We start from the raw sequence: 17,575 nt of genomic DNA on the forward strand, positions 1-17,575 counted from the left end.
TGTCTAACTCTCCCTAGTATTTGGTTTGCAGTCTTGCTAGTCTTTTACTTTTTTCTCTCCATTTGTCTTCAATTTGATCTTCATCCCCTGATCCAGTTTTTATTGTAGCCAAAGTTTCCCATTTCTGCCCTTATGTTGAGTAACATATGTGGAAAGCAGTCAAAATATGGACCCTCTCATCTAATTTCTTACAAAGGCCTTGCAGTGGGACACCCATGGGGTACATTGATGCAACAGAGTGACTAAGGGTTTCCTCCCTCTTCTTTTTGCCTCCACTTTCTCTTCTCTCACAGGTCTGCCCGTCCGCTTCCTTCTGCGGTGAGTAACGCCAGCAGCCTCTGCTCGCTTTGAGACATTTAGAGTCTGAATCGTTCTTTTAATTTAAGGTACCCCAGAGTTCATGGCACCCGAGATGTATGAGGAGAAATACGATGAATCCGTTGATGTATATGCTTTTGGGATGTGTATGCTTGAGATGGCCACGTCTGAATATCCTTATTCTGAGTGCCAAAATGCTGCGCAGATCTACCGTCGAGTGACCAGCGTAAGTCTCCCATACCTCTCTGCTGATTCGAGAGCTGGTGCTACCGCTAACAAAAGAAGCTGGATAGCTTCATACAGTGCAAGAAGTAAAAAAGGCAAGCTGACACATCTTTAGGTGAAAATGTAGAAGTTACTTTGCTTAGCCCAACCTACGGAAATGCTAGAAGTGTGTGAACAGTGATCAAAGGAAAATCACTTACAGGACTTAATATGCTATTAGAAATCAGATCTTTAATACACAGTCTGTTGATATCCTACTTTCATGTAAAACTACATAACAAGGTACTATATCAAAATAAAACGCACTCCAATATCAGGATATTTTCTGACCCATTACAATTTTGTGCTTTTGCCTTGGAAGGGTAGTTTGAAACTTTAGTCTCTGGAATAAACAAACTTGGGTCACAAATCTAGGGAACTCTGGATTAACTGACTGCCAATGCAGATCCTCATATGTTTATTTTTGAGTCATTGTAAGTTAATACTTTACTGCATCCTAAATTGCCTTTGGCTACTTTGCTGTTGGGCCACTTTCCATAGTTGACCACTGGAAATCTTTTACATTATCAGCAGGTAAGTAGCTCACAGAATGAAGTGAAACAAAGGTGCCAAATGGAGTGCTTGTAAACGTGTCATTGGACCAAACTAGGGAGGCTTTTGTTTGCCACAGACATTCAGATGGTGATATTTGAATAGTTTGAGCCACCAGCTGTGGCGCCAAATCAAGAGTGTAAGTTTGAGTAGTTGGGAATGATAGGACCTCCAATTCAATTTGTTTCAGTGATGGCTTTTTTTAAGTATAACGTGAAATAGTTGAAAGTCTCCTAATGAGGGTAATACTGCTGTCTTGCAGCATGCTGGATAAGTAATCAGTCTTCAGAGCTAAATATTCCAAAAATAAGAAAGGGAGGGGGGGTGATAGTAATCCTCAGAATTGGAATTTCTGGCATCTATAACTGGTCTGTCTTGAAGCATTTTTGAAAATCAGTCAAGAAAATTTTTTGAGTTTGAAAAAAACTTCCAATTGGAAGTAGAGAATCTTGTTGGTTGGTTTGCCAACTGATGATTTCCTTCATCTACTGGTGGGAACCCAACGAGTTTCCGTATGTTTTCTTGTTAATTTTGTGGTATAGCTTTAGAGATGGGGTGAGGATTTGTGAATGAAGTGCTTAGCTTTGGATGAAACACCAATACAGTCCATGCTCCTAATGCCTCACAATCTAATGGGCAGATAGAGGGAAGACAAAATTGACTAGGAAATGCTGAAGAAATAATGTGCAGAATCTTTTTGATTAGATGATATCCCAGTTGCTCCTTCCCACCTGAAGTACCTAAGATTTATGAGGTCGCTTCCAATTTGTCTTTTTTTCCATTTGGCCTGTCATCTGGCTTGCAACTGCTAGTTAATGTTATGTAGCAGTAACCTCTCACCCCACCCTCCAAGAGGGTTTTGTGTCTTTACTTGAAGGATTGATTTATTTGGACACTCTCACAAGACTGTGCCAATCTAGCAATGCAGGAGATACCGGAGTTGTTTGATTTACTTGGTCTTGTAGCAAATTGGGGAGGGGGAAAAAGTACCTTTATTGCATTCCCTTAGTCTCAGCCAGAATACACATTGCCTTGGATGTGAGCCTGTGGGTGAGATCGTCTCCTGGATGACCTGCTCAATGCAGGATGACTTGCTTCCTAAGGGAGATGGCTGCACATACACCCTCAAAGTGTACTGGCTAATATAGGGAAGGTATGTGTTTAAATGCAACATTGTAGCTGTAGTTATGAACCACCTGGATTGCTTTTTTGTACTGTCTTGCTAAGGGAGTCCTGACCTCTTTGTTCTCTTGGGTGAAGGCAATTGTCAGTAAGGCCCTATGTATTTTTTGACACTGTGTGCAGCAGACCGCTTACGTTCATCTAAGACATTTCCAAGAGTGGTTACCAAAGCAAGAACTGCAGCACATCCCCCAAAATGGGGAATTCCTCTTGTAGACCGAACCACCAAGTACTCTTATCAGTGGATACCCAAACCCTGCAGTCCTAGACACTGCAGCACTGACCTGGGATGAATTTACTATTCTTGGAATTTCCATTGGGAGTCACATTCCTCCTCTGTCACTTGTATTAATGGTCTAAGGGTATATCTACGCTGGAGTTTGAGGCTTCTATTTTTGCTAGCTGCGATCGAGCTAGCATGGGTATGTTTACCTAAGATGAAAATTATACCCCCAGCTCCAGTGTAGACATACCCGAAGAAAACTGCTTGACATGGGATTTCTTTAAATCTAATTACCTAGTGAAGGTGGAATTGGTAGGCAGACCTGCTAATGCTCACCCAATACCTAAGAGTCGTGTCGTCCTTTTTAGTTTAGTTAGATCTCATTCCTAAAGGAGTATCTTAGAATGCAAAGAAGAAAACAAATGCTCTGCTTGCGTGGCAGCCCTCTCAGTAGTTCTTCTATGCCAGACTCCTGAACTAGTGGCTACTTTTAATTTTTAAAGATCTCCTGGTTTTCCAGACCCCCAGTTATCAGGTAATGAAAGTGTTTCGCATGTTGAAATGTCTCAGACCTGGTTAGACCCTTTATGACCTTTAAACAAGAACTTATTTCAGCAATGTGTTTCTCCTGTTTTGTTTTAGGGTTTTTTTTGCCTCCCAGATGTGGCATCCCTGGAGCTAAATCTCCATGTCTCTCTAAATAGCTCTCAATCGCTATTTAGGGGCCTCTGCTTGCCACTCATTTATCCCCTATGCTATATGCAAAATTGATTTAACTGAACCGATTTCTGACAGGGATGGTCTCTGTGGAAGTTTCAGATAGTCAAGATGTCATGCCAGAATATCACTGAACTACTACTAACCTTATTTGCTCTTTTTTCCTCATTTTTTTCATATAATATTTGAGGAAAACAAACTGGACACATGTCTGCCTCTTGTGGGCCTAATGCTAGTTGTTAATGTGACATTCATTTCACCCTCAAAACTATTCTTCCAAGCCCTAAAAATTTCTGGCTGAGAACATACAAAAGTTCCTATGACTGGTTCTCCCCCGAGGTGCCACCTGGAACTGGGGTACCACTGAGCTCCTGGCCCATTAGCCTGGGCTCCCACTCGCACTGTACTGCTGTGACAAGCTACAGAGCCCTCCAGCCTGCACTTTCACCAGCACACATACAGGTAGGGGGACACCCAGCTGCAGTTACAAGCAGGCTTTCTGACCAGCCCCTGCATGGGAAAGCTACACCCAACTCCTCTGGCAAACCCCCCCCCCCCAGAGTATGAACCCAAAATTATACTGTCTTGTGCTGCACAGGGGACTGTTCAGCATAAGCTCATAAAATTTATCCCCTCCCTCAATGTGGAGAGGAATATCAACAGCTTTTTGCCCTTGAGTTATGATTCCCACACTAGCTTAGATCAGGGGTTCTCAAACTGGGGGCTATTACATGGGGGGTTGCGAGCTGTCAGCCTCCACCCCAAACCCCGCTTGCATCCAGCATTTATAATGGTATTAAATATATAAAAGTGTTTTTAATTTATAAGGGGGGTGGTACTCAGAGGCTTGCTATTTGAAAGGGGTCACCAGTACAAAAGTTTGAGAACCACTGGTTTAGATAAAGCAAAAATAAGTTTATTAACTATAAAACATAGATTTTAAGTGATAAACAGATCAAAGCAGATTACCTAGCAAATAAACAAAAATCGCAAATTAAACTTAATATACTAAATAGATTGAGTGTGAATAGCAGATTCTCACCCTCAGATGATACAAGCAGGCTGCAGATTCTTTTGGGGCAAGCTGCACTTACTTTACAGCTTGGAATCCGCAGGTGTTTCATTCACAGGCTAAAAATCTCCCCAGTTCAGTCTTTTTTCCTCCGGTATTTCCAGGACTCCTCTTGTGTGGGGAGTGAAGAACACCAGATGTCACTCCCTGCCTTATATAGCTTTTGCATATGGCGGGAACCCTTTGTTTCAAAGCTTGGTTCCCAGACCAGTCTGTGGAAAAACATTGACATCCCAAGATGGAGTCTAGAGACATGCAGTCACATCACATGTCTTTGTAGAGTCATAGTAGCTATTACTTGGAGGCTGTCTGTAGCCTTCTCAGGAAGGCTCCCCAGGTGGGAGATAAGCTTCTCCTAAGGCCAATTATTTTTCCTAATGGCTCATTGCCCTGAATAGACCCTTCCCCACCCACTATCTGGACTGTAAACATATTGTCTAGTGAGCATTACCCCATTGTAACTACATTTTGAAATACAGATACATAGTCAATATTCATAACGTCAGATACAAAAATGATACATGCATACAAACAGGATAATCTTATTCAGTAAATCGTAATCTTTCCAATGACCTCTCAGATGACTCGTCTTGCATAAAATACGTTATGTCATTATTATATCACTATCACTGTAAAGAATATAAGGTGCAGTGTCACAGTTCCTTTAAAGTAGATTGTGCTATAGGTAATAGTGCTGAATAATTGAGGAAGACGAGCTATCCTCCAAGATCTAGGTAAGTGCATGTATATCCTTCTGAAGAAACTCTAGGAATTATTCTGTTCCCACTAAGGCATGGTCTGTGCACCAGCTGCTGTTGCTGTGAAGACCTAGGTTCAATTTTTTGCAATGTTGTGGCGGAATGCCCTCTGGTTGGTTGAGAGGTGGAGAAAACAGTGTTAGCATGCATTACATTTGGGCACTTTTTGAAAAGTTAAATTAGTTTGGTCCCATCCTGATCTTTAGTGGACACTCCTCCATGACCTACAACTTTCACACAATTCTGTACAGTTGACACCATTCCCAGTTTCTGTCTGGGAAGGTCTGGAACTGGAATAGGAATGCTGTGTGTCATTACTGAGATTCTTTGGTGTAGAGAGAGATGAGTGAAGCAACTTGGATGGCACTTAGCGCTTTTGTACTTTCCCAAGAAATTGTCAGGGAAGTCAGCTTAATGCAAACTAAAATTCAGTTAATATCTTTAAATAAGAGATGGAAAGAGAGACTTGGATAAAATTAACTTCTGTTGTTGCATTTTGCTATATAGGCAGTAAGGGTGGAAAAAGCAGGAGCAGAACTACCTCAGTCACTAATTTGTGATCCTGTTGCACAGAAATTATGGGAAAATTAGCCACCTTTTAAGACGTGTGCATTGATTTTTTCCTTCAAATACAAACATGAGAGCGGTACAGAAGCTGGAGTAACCTTACAGAAGTAGAAAGATCAGGAAAAATAACTTGTAAGTAAAAATGGACTTTGCTGTCTCACTCACCTCCCAATACATTTTAATTTGTGCAACTTGGTTCAGTGCAACAAGTAGAGTAACCCACATGCTACTTCAGAAGGGAACAGGACTCCTTTAGCTAGAATTGCAGGCATGCCAGCTTTCTATATCTTCTGTTGGAGTTCAGATTTTTGCAAAGACTTCAAGTATTACTGAGAGAGTGGAAGCAGATTCTTTGTGTTTGTGAAAGAGAACTTGCAGCTGCTTAGAGGATTCAGTTACCTGTCAAAGGACACTCTGTCCTTGAGCTTCCTGCATTGTATTGTTCACCTTGAAAATTCATATGCCATCAGCTAAGTGTGTTAGGTATTTGTCATCACATGTCCATTTTGTGTACTCCAGGTTTCATTAAGTTAGGCAGTGTTTTTCATCTCTAAAGTGGCCTTAAGAGTTTGGAAGGCTTCAGTATTCCATGTGGGAGACCAAGGGCTGATTGTGTAAGACTTCATTACATTTTATAGACAGCCTGTTGAAATGTTCATCACCAACTTGAAATAAAATAAAATCTGGTTTACAGACATGAGAGTTCATGCTCTAGGATCCACTAATGAAAGAGTACTGTATGCATAGAAGATCAGGGGCTTTGTTCTTTTGTAGAGTCATAGGTCCTTGGTGCTATAACTGGGTGGAGAAGGACCATGAAAGGAGGGACAGCAGTGAAAAGTGGGCCATCTCCCTGGCTGTGGGAAGCAGCATAGCTCCTTGGCTTTGTTTGGTATTGTCAGTTTCAACTTCATGTCCTAGTTCCTCTAACACAGGCCCATTTTTCTCTGGATAGAAGAGCATTCCCTAAATATGGCTCATACTAGTGAAGTAAATTCTGGGTAGTGAAAATGAAGACTTGTCCCTGTGCTACACCTTAGTAGTGAAATGGATAGTGTGAATCATGTTTAAAATGAGTTTGACTAACAAGGTTTGGCTGCGTTAACTTTAGACAGTCCAAAGTGTTAAGCCTGGTTGTAAAACGCTTCTTCAAAATAGCTGTGGATGGTGTAAGTGGCCAGGCAAACAAATGGTTTAAGCAGTTTTTAAGGCTATTTAACTTGACAGATTCTGTTGACTGTTCAGGGTTTTCAAATCCAGTCCTGAGTGGTGGTGGTTTTGAGTAGCTCTGTGAGTGGAGAGTAAAATTGACTTCCTAGGCCTACCATTAAATTATAAGGTACTCGGTAAAGCAGATAGGCTGTTCATGGTTACATTGCCTTCCTCTTTGTTTTACTGTTACTAGACCCCTTCATTTTTTTGTTGTGATGGTGCCCCATGGCCCAATCAAGATCTGTGCCTTTACAAATGCTCAAGTAGACCTGTTCTGTTGCCCAGCAAGCTTCCCATCAGTGAAGTGGCTGAGATGGGGAGAAGGGAGCAGGATTCAGCATTCCTGGGACTATTCAAAACAAGTAGGATGGCCTGTAGCTAACTCCCTTCCCCCTCAAAAATCTGCTATTGGTACCACTATCCATATTGAAATGAATGGGTAAATGGGGGAGAATCTATGTATAGCGGGAGAAGTGAGAAAGCCCTATGTCATTCACACAACAGAGGGAAAGCTACTCCCTGAAGATGTGATGGGAGGAAAAGGGCCCACCAGCCACTTCTTTAAGTTGATTCTTTTCTGAAAAGCAACTCTAAAAGCAGTCTTATAAAGATCTGTGTTAATGACTCCAATCCAGTGTGTCCAGGTTACAAGTCAAAATGTCTTGTCTTAGTGCCCGGCCTGCAAAGTCAGCCAGATGTCAAAGATTCAACTTGAGCTCTTTCTGGCTCACGTACCACAACTACTAGATTGTGTGGACCAATTTTGCCCTAAGTTACACCTGTGCAATACTACCAAAAATTACTTTACAGCAGCCAAAGTTGTGCTAAAAACCTCATATACCAGATAAGGTGCTTCCCTGTACAAAAGAGCATAAATTTGGAGATTGGATATGACCTACATGAGGGAAAGCAAAACAAGAAGGGGCTTTGTATTGTGCTACATAGTCCTATGGAGACTATTGAATTATTAAAAGCTTGGGCTAAAATTTATTAATACAAGTGCCTAAAGCAAGATTTCTAAACCTATATTAAAGGAACTTTACAGAAGTGGCCTGATTTTCAGAGTGCTGAGTAATCCAGGTTTCTTTGCACTTAATGGGAGTTGCGGGTGTCCAACACCTTTGGAAAATCTGGTCGCTTTGAGGTAGGAGGCTAATTTTAGGCACCCATGTTCAGAAAATTTTGGTCATAAGCTGTGCAGCCCTGCTATCTTCAGATCCTGCTCACACCTGTGCAGTTCTGTTGTCTTCACTGTGGCTGCACAGGTGTGAGGACAGTATTTGGCCCTGCAGTTGGAAGATAACACTTCCAGTGGTGTGAGCCAGAAGAAAAGGCAGCTTGGCTCTTGCTTAGCTGCTGGCTTTGCAGTGCTAATTGAAATAAGTAATGAAATTGTTATTAAAATCACCAGACTGAATAGTCAAAAAGAGCAGATTGGCTGTTTAAAGTGCTTTTTTAAAAAAGTCACTTCTCAGTTTAGTACCATAATCCTAAAATGCTGAAGTTGGGCCACAGACTTAATGTAGTTTACTTCTGGGGGAATTGTGCACATCTGCAGACGTGAGGAATTAATCGGTCTTGGACTACTTTGTATTTTCCAACATAAAATACATTTTGCCTAAGTGCTGCAGTTCAGCTTTTTGCCCACCAGAGGCTGCTGTGGCGTCAGAACAGCAGGCATGAATGAAGCTGGATGTTCTGGCGCCACAGCGGCCTCTGGTGGGCAAAAGGCGGAACTGCAGCACCTCTTAGGCAAAATATATTTCATGCAGGAAAATACAAAATTCTATGCCCAATGCTGCAGAATTCCCCTAGGAGTAGAGTTCATCACAGCATCCTGCCTGCAGAGCCAGGTTAGGACAGCGTGGGGCACACAGAGCTGCTGGGGGGGGGTGTCACAGACTGGGGTTCAGAATGGCTAGTGGGGGGGGCGCAGACTGGAGCATGGGCTCAGTGAGTTAACAGCATTGAGCCTGGTGAGTGGGGGGGCGGGGGGCGGCAGAGACTCATGGGGATGAGGGGTGCAGGGATAGGGGCAGACGTGCCTGACTGAATGGGAGAGGCTTGAGGTCAGTCAGGTTCTGCATGGGGGAGGCTTCCCAACACCCTAATAATACCCCCACCTCCCAAGAAAGACCTCCCACCCACACCATCCTGGTTCACTCCTAGGCTCCTTCCCTCTCCCTCAGCTCTTCTGTTACGCCTGACTCCCCCAAGCCTTAGCACTGCTTCTGACAGGTGCAGGAAACACAGTTCTGTATTGTAATTTAAATGAATTACACAAAGTTCTGTATTAATATGCCTTGTAAGGAATCTTTGTAAAAAAAAAAAAAAAAATTACTAGACATACTTACTGACAGATATTTTGAAATAAATTACCAAAATAATTGTAACTGGCATGATTAATATTGTGGTGTTTTGACAAAATATGCAGAATTTTGCAGAATTTTCAAATATTGTGTGCAGAATTTTTAATTTTTAGTGCAGAAATCCCTCAGAAGTAGTAGTTGTTCGTGCCTCATTCCATGAATACAATTGCATGTACGAAGAGAATAGCTTTCAATAAACACCCACACCTCAAATCTTTGGAGGCCCTGGAACAAGATACAAACTAAAATTCACCAGAATACTCAGGCAACCTTTTCATCATATTTCCCTCTGTTTAGTTGGAGAATTATCTCTAGAAATTAAAAATGGCAACTTTATGTGGACAAGTCTGTATCTTTGAAAATTAGATTTGGCCTTTTTTCTGTGTCCAGGATCCAAATTGTAAAAGTTATTGAAATGCCTGCTTTAGTAGGGGGTTTTCCAAATGAGTGCCTTAAAAGGATGTTTTAATCTGGGTAGGTAGTTTTCAACTCTTGTAGATTGCAACTCTGGTCTTGCATGAAATCACTACAGGATTCAACTATCTAAGCTTAACCCTTTCTGTCCTCAGCAAAATCATACAATTACTGTTTTTGCTTCTACCTCTGCTGGTAGCTTCCAGAGGTTCTCTAACAAAGGCAGTGTTAATTTGTGGCTTTTAATAAGAAGGAAATTCCTCTTCAGCTGTTTTTTGAGCATATTCCTGAAAGTGAGGACCAATAGTGATATCAGATGTTCCTCAATCCCATAAGGAAATGGGTGAATCACTTTGAGTGATGTTTACAATGCAGCATAGGAATCCTGTAGGATCTTATCTTAAAAAGGTCTGAAAATATATACCTTTGAATATACCTACTAAAAGCTGCCAAGAGTATTACTAATGTAATGGATTTTCTAGGAGACTATCTTTGATAGAAACTTTAAATGGCTGTTAGACTGGGCTGATTTCATTCAGCTGTAAATCCACCTCATCCATTCCTGTGGCTTTACTGAAGACCCTGTTTGCAATAAATTATACTCTATAACTTCACTTTTTTTTAAAACTAGTTCTAGAATATGCTTTTTCTGTCATGGTTGTAGCAGAGCAGAGTATGTAACCAGATAACTCAGTTTCCAGAATGTTTAGGAATGCTATACTGACTGAAAAGAATCCAGGAAGGCTTGCTTCTAAAAGTGTCTTAATGCAGTGACTCTAAATGTATGGTACTGAAACTAGTGTGTGTACTTTCTTTTCCTTTGGAAAAGTTTTATAACTTATTAGAATCCCTACGACTGGCTCACTTGTGATCAGCTCAGGGTCTGCACAATCATGTGTCCCAAATCCAAAAGCAGAGGCATTTATTCCTTTTTTTTTTTTTTTTTTGTGTGCCATATGGAAGGTTAAAAGCTGAAAACACAACAGATTGTTAAACTGGTCCATTTTATCTTTGGTATCCCTGTAAGACTGAACACTGGAAAGTCAAACACTAGTCCAGCTTTCCAAACTCTAGTCATTTCTGTTGCAGTGAAAGAACTTGTCCCTTAGTACTCTGTTACCATGAAGGGCCTTGTTTAGAAGTATTTTGATATTGAACCTCACAGTGGAGTATGTATTTGAGAGCAAGGTAGTGAGACAGTGTATGCTGTTTCCTGCCTCCAGTCTTTAATGTTGATGTTGCAATGCCCTATTTTGGGACTGGTTTTCATCACATTATACACTAGTCAACGACTGTGTTGTCTTGTAGGCTGCAGTTACAGGAGATGCTGAGATTGGTCTGTTTCATTTAGCTGAAATGTCTTTTTGGTTAGGTTTAGGGAATTCAGCTCCTGATTACTTCAACAAATAAGCTGATTTCTAAAGGATCTGAATTATAAAGAATTTGTGCATTTTAAAGCAAAACTTTAAAATACAAAAAAGCCCCGAACAGCTCCTCCTGTAAGTTCTTGTTGTGCTTCTGTAACATAATTAATTACTCCCACCAAGCCACACAGTTTTCTGTTTAATTCATAATGCTAAATATTCAGCCATATGGAAGTTTCGAGGCATAACTTCAATTTGTAATTTACATAATGTCCTAATGCCAATACAAATAATGAATGTGGTTCTCATAAATCTTGGTAACAGCCTTTATTGATGAGCACTGCAAAATCATATCTCCAATAACTTCCAGATTAGATTAATATTTTTCTAAAGGAACTCCTTAAAGCAGTTGAGATCAAACCAGACAGTGTAATTCACACAGCAAATGTCTGTTTTATCCTAAGAGTGATATCCTTGGACTTGAAAAATCTGATGTTGCCAGTCTTTTGGTTTCATATATCTTCTATGGCTTTACTGTAAGTAAACATCAAGTATAGACCATTCAATTTTTAAGAGATTGTTCATATTGTGGGGTAGAATGGGTATTTTCAGGTTTTTGAGCACCAAGTAATCTTATCCCCTGAATTAGTAAAATTTATAGTTGAGAGAAACAGGAAATGGTAGGCCAGATGTTAATAGTTGCCTCTCTTAATACCAATTCAGGGAAGTGTTTCCCACTGTTTGCCATTCTTTAGGAGACCGTACAGTTTAAAAACAAGCAAAACAATTAAAACAATCTGACTGTTTTAATAAAGGAAAAGAGAGAAAAACAAAACGGACAAGCAATAATAATTACCGTACTTCAGTTGCAGTCCCTGCTGGGTGTCTGGTGAGCTCTTAATAGAGATTATACCTTTGAAAGTGGGACCATTTCTAGTTGGCTCAGTCTTCTTTTGGTTAGTTAAGACCAAAGTATATTTTTCCCCAAATTGGTAGTTAATCCTGTTTTAAGGATTAAGTGCTCTACACTTAAAATTTAGGCTGAGATAGCTGTGCCGCTCAGGGATGTGAAAAACCTACACCCCTGAATTCTGTAGCTATAGTGACCTAACCCCTAGTGTAGCTGCAGCTAGGTCAATGGAAGAATTCTTGTTGACCTAGCCCCCGTTACTCAGGGAGGTGGTGTCCCTAGAACGATGTGAGAAATCCCTTCCATCACTGTAGCCTGTGTCTTTGCTACGAGTTATTTGAGCATAGCTGTGGTGCCGTAGGTATGCTGCTTTGGTCCTTATAGTGTAGACATGGCCTCAGTGTATCATAGATAACTAAAACCATGCATAGAGGGGCGAAGGAGGGTTGGTAAATCCTGTTTGGTATAGCGTGGATAGACTAAACCATTTTATAAATAGGCAATGGTAAGTAGTCCTTAATTAGGTCCTATGAAACTAAAGAAATTATTTAAATTCAGTTACATGAAAGAAGCTATCAGGGAGATGTCTTGAAACAGGGAAACAAATGAATATTAAGAAACTTATCTAAATTAAATCCCACTACTTTTCTCTATTTACTAAGGCCAGTTTGTCCCCTAATCAGGGATACATAAACCATCTGGTGAGTAACAGTTTCTCCTGTTAATATCTTACATTACAATAGCATTTCAACATCCCATTAAAATCATTACAAACATTTTAAATCTAATCCCTTGGCAATGCTTTTACAAATTTCATCTTCTCCAGGATGCTGACGAAACCATTCTGAACTGGAAGGTTGTTGCTTCTTGATGCTGTCCTGTACTCCTTTTTGTTCTGGTTGCAAGCAAGCAACTAACTGCAGAGATCAATAAAACTATCTGTGAGGAGAACTGTATAGTTGAGGGATGGGAGCAGACTATGCTGCTGATCCGAGAGCCTTTGTGTTCCATCAGGGTTCAACAGAAGTTGAAATTCTGCTTCATATGGATCCAAACACACTTATGTTCTATATAAGGTTTTAGTCTCCCAAAATAGTCTTTCTCTTTAAGAATTAATTAAGTTTAATCATTAATTTTAAATAGTCATGTCAGTAGGCATTCTCTGAACAGGCTTGGAAGAGGCAATTCTTGTCTTTCTAAGTTTGGTAAGGAAGTTGCTTAAGCATTGCAAAATAACTAATTTATTCAATTAATATAAATATTCTGTACTCAAATGGCTTCTGTTATTAATAAACAATTGTAGAAAGGTCACTGATTCTCTATTAGTATATAAAAATCTTACCATTTGTACAGAAACTGTTATTACATGGTTACGTTTATAAATAACATTTTGAAAATACACATCTAGAAAGAAATTCATGCCCTCCTAAGTATTTAAGGAATTGCAAGGTTTTCACCTTGAAGGGGAAACCTGAATTGAGAGGTTACAGAGGTTTTCTACAAAACATTTACAGCTATCAATGTTTTACTTAAAGTTTCAAGGATAAAAACCTTCTAGAATTCCTTTTGTAAAAGGAAAGGGTATGTGAAAAGGCCTGATTCTATGGCTGTTGATAACTCAATCTATCCCCAAACTTTCCTACAAGATATGTTATTTGAGACACAAATCTGGTATAGAGATGAGTTTTATCTCGTACTAAAGGGATTTGGTCCTTGATCAGACAGGTTATAGCTATACTGCAATTCAAGGGGTGATTGATTGCAGCTTAGGTAAAATACTTGCACTAGCTTTACCTGTTAGTATGGCTACAATAGCAGTACGGATGTGGTGGTTCTGCAAGCATGCTGTGGACCCTGGGGACCTGCTTGGGTTGCTGAAGCCCATGCTACAACATTTACATCACCGTTTTTAGCCATGTGAGCACAGGTATGTCTGTCTGAGCTGCAACTGCACCTGGGAATTACAGTGTAGACATACCCACAATCTTGCTTGGTCTGCTAGCCTTTCTGACTAAAATGGTCCTGGGACTTAAGATCTGCTATTTGCAGTACATTCATAACTTGCAATTAAAACCTTCTCTCAAAACATATCATGAAATAAAATAACACAGAAAATAAAGCAAAATAGAAGTTATAAAAACTGTATTTCAGAGTCTATGTAAACAGGTTTTATGGATTGTGGGGATGTGTTGTTGATACCGTGGAAGTCTGTCATGCTGACGGAAAACTGAAATCCTAGAGATTTCTTAAAATTCAATCAAGACAAATGCAATTTTGTAATAACCAAAATTATAATTATACTTAACAACTTTTTTATCAATATTGAGATTTTTATCCCCCACAATATTTTTTAAACTTTAGTAAAAGGAGAATCACTATAGATGAATGTACATAGCCATCACACAAGATGATTATGATGAGACTATTTATTACTTACTATGCTATTGATCCTGTCTGTTAATTATTGGTTGACCCAGCAAATAAAAGGGGGAAAAGAAAGGGGGGGGGGGAGTACATTAACATATCACTTTGTAGAAGCTTCCAGAGAAGAAAAATTCATCCAGATGGTTGTTTCTTGAGGCCTTTGCCATAGGGAAGGAGGGTTTGGGGCTTTCCAGTGACATGGAAGAGGTCTTCTGAAGAGTCAATGATAAGACATGCTGTGATGTCTGATGGATGATGATGGAGGAAGGTTGATCTTACATATTTTTTGAGGGAAGAGGTAAGCTAGTCTCTAGGTATGTATGTGTTTCTGCTTGCTGAAACTATCTGTCATACTCTACAGCATTTGAAATGTATTTGTATTGGTAATCATTGTAAAAGCTTATAGGAAGTGTTAAGAGGTAAATAAATGCTGAGTCTGACAGCTGTGGTCACCTTTTTTTTTTTTTTTTTTTTTTTAAGTAATAGCTGTAAAATTCATTTATGATTTGTTGCTGTTGCTGCTTCTCCCCCAAAGCATTGGCATATGGAGTCTCTTTCAGGGCTCATTCCTATCACCAGGTCTATTCTCATTTATATTGCCCCAATTTTACAGGGGTATGATATAAGGCTAGAGATGCCAGCCATATGTTGAGGAGATTCAGTTCTGCTGGTGGTGGTGGTGTTTTTGTTTGTTTGTTTGTTTGTTGTTGTTTTTTTGTTTGTTTTTTTTAAATCTGGCCTACAGTGTGGGTAGTGGGGGAATTGAAGTGTCAGTTCTGAATTAAATCCCAGAAAGACTGAAGTCACGCTAATAAGTAACTGTTTTGATGTGCTTATAAACGCCACTACCTTGTCTGCAATGAAGGGCACTTGCCCTGTAACATGTAGAATAGTATTCAGCGTAGCTCATACAGGGCTCATCACTGACTCTGGAGAGTCAAATAACAGCAATCACTAAAGCACACCATCTTCATTGCCTGCTAGTGAGAAGAGACTATCTGTTTGTCTTATGGGAAGCTTGATAACATGCATTCATGACCTCCATGCTGGACTACTGCAACTTGTTCTACATTGGGTAGCCAAAAAATGCGTGAAGAAACTTCAACTACTATGCACTGCAGCAGTCTCTGGAATAGATTGAAGAAAGCATATCATTGGGCTCCAGATGTCCTTGTGTTCTAGGTCTGAGTTCAAATCTGTGATTTTTAGTTTTGGGATAAGTACCCAGAGTACGCAGTGTGTACTGTAGATAGCTGTATTTATAAAGAAACAAAATCAGGTAAATCTGCATAAGTAACAATTTGTCAAAATATGAAGTTAAGATAGCTATTTAATGTGGACCTGTAAGGATGCATTGTTAATGCATTGTTCTGCCCTTGGTCACAAACAAGTTCGGCACCCAATCCATTTATGCCTATTGCCAAATAATACAACTCAGCATGGATGACAGTTCATGCTGAGAAGTGTAGACATGGCATAGCAAAGGGTGCTGTAGATCAGGATTAAGGTGCATTGGCCGAGATGTCTGGGGGTTTTGTACTTTAAATAGCAGTTGGGGTAATGTAGGACCCAAGTACTTTGACAAGGCTATGTGGGGAAAGCTTTCAGAAGCAGTGAGGTGGAGACTGAACTTTTTTTTTTGTAAATTGTGAATTTATGGAAGACAATGTCTTTGGCCGAGGAAGTACACTTTTTCATTTAAGTACATTCTGTGAACAGTCAAATTAATTTGCAAATCTGCATTAGGATGTGTTTTGGCTTGCTCTTGGCAAGAAGGAATTTAATTTTTTTTTAATCCAGGGTTTGAAGTAACTTGGAAAATTGTATATTGTGGTAGAAAGTAGAGCCCTCAGTATCTCATAGTGCTGGCTTTACTGTTTTAGATACACATTTTGAATTGTTGCTATTGAAATAATGTAGTCAATGAAGCAGCTTTCTTAAACGGGCTTTAATTTAGTCACTAAATCAAAAATACTGTAACTAATTATTTTAGTACAGATCTAAACTCCAGCTTCTACAGGTCACTTGTCTTTTGACTGAATAAATAGCTAAAATGCCCCTTTTCCAAGTCAGTAAAGGGGAATGTAGGATGTGATTGGATCAGTTCAAGGATCAAGATTAAAATTGTACTGGGAGATGAATTTCCAGATGTAGATGGTAGTTTTCAGAACTCTTCAGTTGTGCACAACGAAAAAGCAGAGCTGGAAGGGCAGCTTCTGGAAAGAGCCTTCTGAGTTTGATGAATTCTATTTGCTTAGGGGTAAACTGGAGGCAGTGGTGAAAGGAAGAAATGGTTAAGCTTATAGGCTCCCTGGGTTGGAGAAATAACTAATAGCAGGTGTTGGTATATTAGAGTATCATGGGGTAAACTAATTTAATTGCCTTGCATAGTTTTGCCTGTGGCACTTTGGGGGACGAATTGGAGACTTGTTTTCCACTGGAATCATTGGCTGTGTTTGAATTCCTTAAACTAATGGTTTGTAGCAGCCCATATCTGGATCAAACCAGCAACTTAACAGCCTAGCAAAAAATAATGGAGATTTTAATTACTTTGTTTGTGTAATTTGACTTTGTCACTGATTCTATTAGCCTCTGGACTGCATAAGTCTGAACATTATGTTTGAGGAGAAGAGATTAAAGCAGTTACTGTAAAATTCCTTTTGGGCTGTGTACTTAAACTACTTTTTGAAAGGAATAAAGCAAACACGTAGTGTTTCGGTAGGGGGTTGAAAAGTTGGAATACTAAAGTGCACAGTGCAGCTTGCATAGTGTGCCAGAAAAATGCAGACCGAATTCCATAGAGGAGAATGAAATGGAACAAGGAATAAAATAAATTCTATTCCCATGAAATCAATTTTAGTCCTGACTGCAAAAAACAGGCATTTGTGCTCACTGAAGAGCACTGCAGGGGAAAGTACCTTAGCATGTCATACTTGCCAATGAGTTACTAAACTCCCCGCTGTAGTATGGATCATAATGGCAAAAGCATTAAGCAAAACTGGGAGCTGATACTTGTGTGCAAAATGTCTGACTAACAATGCTATGAGGAGCAGTCAGCACAGCAATGTATTTCAGATGACCTTTTAACAATTTTCTCATCAGTGATTGCCAGTAAAAAGGAGATCTTCAATGAAGGTGTCCTAGAATGTGCTATCAAATACCGAATGTCTCATTGTAACATAGAATTTGGATGTGCTTAATGTGCTATTGGAATGTGCTCAGATACTAT

General features: G+C 39.8%; 1 protein-coding gene across 9 annotated transcripts in view; it reads left to right on the forward strand.

The window, feature by feature from the left end:
- Positions 1-17,575, forward strand: part of WNK1 (WNK lysine deficient protein kinase 1) — a 164,040-nt gene that overhangs the window by 63,400 nt on the left and 83,065 nt on the right. For all 9 annotated transcript variants that reach the window (XM_034780598.1, XM_034780607.1, XM_034780626.1 and 6 more), the window contains exon 4: positions 387-544. In XM_034780598.1, coding sequence (XP_034636489.1) covers positions 387-544 — 158 coding nt within the window. The remainder of the gene's footprint in view (positions 1-386; positions 545-17,575) is intronic.

This window comes from Trachemys scripta, chromosome 1 (genome assembly GCF_013100865.1).
Source record: "Trachemys scripta elegans isolate TJP31775 chromosome 1, CAS_Tse_1.0, whole genome shotgun sequence".
Classification (NCBI taxonomy): Eukaryota; Metazoa; Chordata; order Testudines; family Emydidae; genus Trachemys; species Trachemys scripta.